Source organism: Oratosquilla oratoria, chromosome 5, assembly GCF_046742065.1.
Source record: "Oratosquilla oratoria isolate Oo_2021 chromosome 5, ASM4674206v1, whole genome shotgun sequence".
NCBI lineage: Eukaryota > Metazoa > Arthropoda > Malacostraca > Stomatopoda > Squillidae > Oratosquilla > Oratosquilla oratoria.
In genome coordinates, this window is record NC_134781.1 from 50,272,906 (window position 1) to 50,274,436 (window position 1,531).

General features: G+C 43.6%; 1 protein-coding gene across 1 annotated transcript; it reads left to right on the forward strand.

Moving 5' to 3' along the window:
• Positions 1-642: 642 nt before the first annotated feature.
• On the forward strand, positions 643-966 carry LOC143025792 (uncharacterized). The gene has a single exon (XM_076185802.1). It carries the CDS (start codon positions 643-645, stop codon positions 964-966), a length of 324 nt encoding a protein of 107 aa, XP_076041917.1.
• Positions 967-1,531: the final 565 nt, after the last annotated feature.

A 1,531-nucleotide genomic window follows, 5' to 3' on the forward strand; every position in this document is an offset into this window, starting at 1 on the left:
TATGAGATTAATTTGATCTCGAAGGAGCCTATTAAACTGCCCCCATATCGGTTAAACCCGACCAAGAGAGAATGCCTACGTAAAGAGGTAAAGTCTTTGATTAATCAAGGTATTATAGAACCATCACACAAACCTTGGAGTTCACCATGTATTTTGATTCCCAAGTCTAACAATACTTTCAGGTTAGTAGTTGACTACCGTAAGGTAAATGAGAAAACTAAGGCTGATGCTTACCCCTTACCTCGGATTGAGGACATCATAGATAACTTAGGGACAGCTAACTACCTAACCAAATTGGACTTCTTACATGGGTTCTACCAAATAAGCCTCCACCCTGATGTGAAGGAAATTACAGCCTTCGTGACCCCTGACGGCTTATACCATTTCAATGTAATGCCAATTGGCTTAAGAAACTCGCCTGCAACCTATCAACGTTTGATAAACACTCTTATTACAGGTTTGACAGGAGTAAGGAGTTACTTAGATGATATAATCATCTACAGTAGCTCATGGGAGGAGCATTTAACCCAACTTTATACTTTCCTCAACAGAGCTGATCAAGCTCGCCTCACCTTGAACTTGGCCAAGAGTGAGCTTGGATAACCCCAGGTGGCTTATTTGGGACATGCTGTCGGCAACTCCATGATTCGCCCCCTTGACCTGAAAGTTAAGGCTATTACCAACTTGCCTAGACCTACTAACCGCAGGAAAGTAAGAAGAATATTAGGTATGTTTGGTTATAATCGACGTTTTTGCAAAAAAATTACAGAGATAGCTGAGCCCCTGACCAATCTTCTGAGAAAGGACCAACGGTTCCAGTGGACCCTGACGTGCGATCAGGCCTTTGCGCATCTAAAATCCCTATCAAAGCATAGTCCAGTGCTGATAACCCCAGGCTATACTCTCCCCTTTCATCTCTATACAGATGCCAGTGAAGTAGGGATAAGTGCTGCTCCCGGAAGCTGAAACCGACGTAGTGCCATTACTCCACTATCGAGAAAGAATGCCTGGTCCTCATAGAAGCGTTCCGGCAGTTCGAACCCATCATCGGAGGTCACTTCGAGATACATCCCCACACAGACCATAATCCTCTGGTGTACCTCCATCGTATGGCAAATTTGAACCAGAGACTCAGCAGGTGGAGCCTAGAACTTCAATCATACTCCATCTCCTTCCATCACGTGAAGAGAGCTAAGATTATAATAGCCGACACTCTCTCCCGATGCGTGTCACTAGAGGAGGGAGGAGTTACGACTATGGACCCGTCGAACGTCAGTAATTAATATTTACGTATATCTGTATAGTGTTATGTGCACGTGTGTACTTATGTAGACATTTGTCAAGATGCCCGATATACAGGCTTTCCCACGATCTTGTCACGTAGCGTCTCTCCCTGCAACTGTCAGGCCAGCGTACGAAAGTGTCAAATTTTAGTACTGCTACTATTATATACGTATTTATTTCTTCTTTTGCTTTGTCGAAACTTTTTTGACTTTGAATATTTTCTTATGTCCCGGCGGTTTTAGCCCTT

Excerpts from the sequence above, each read along its gene's own strand:
- LOC143025792 (XM_076185802.1), top strand. The coding sequence starts at position 643 with ATGATTCGCCCCCTTGACCTGAAAGTTAAGGCTATTACCAACTTGCCT.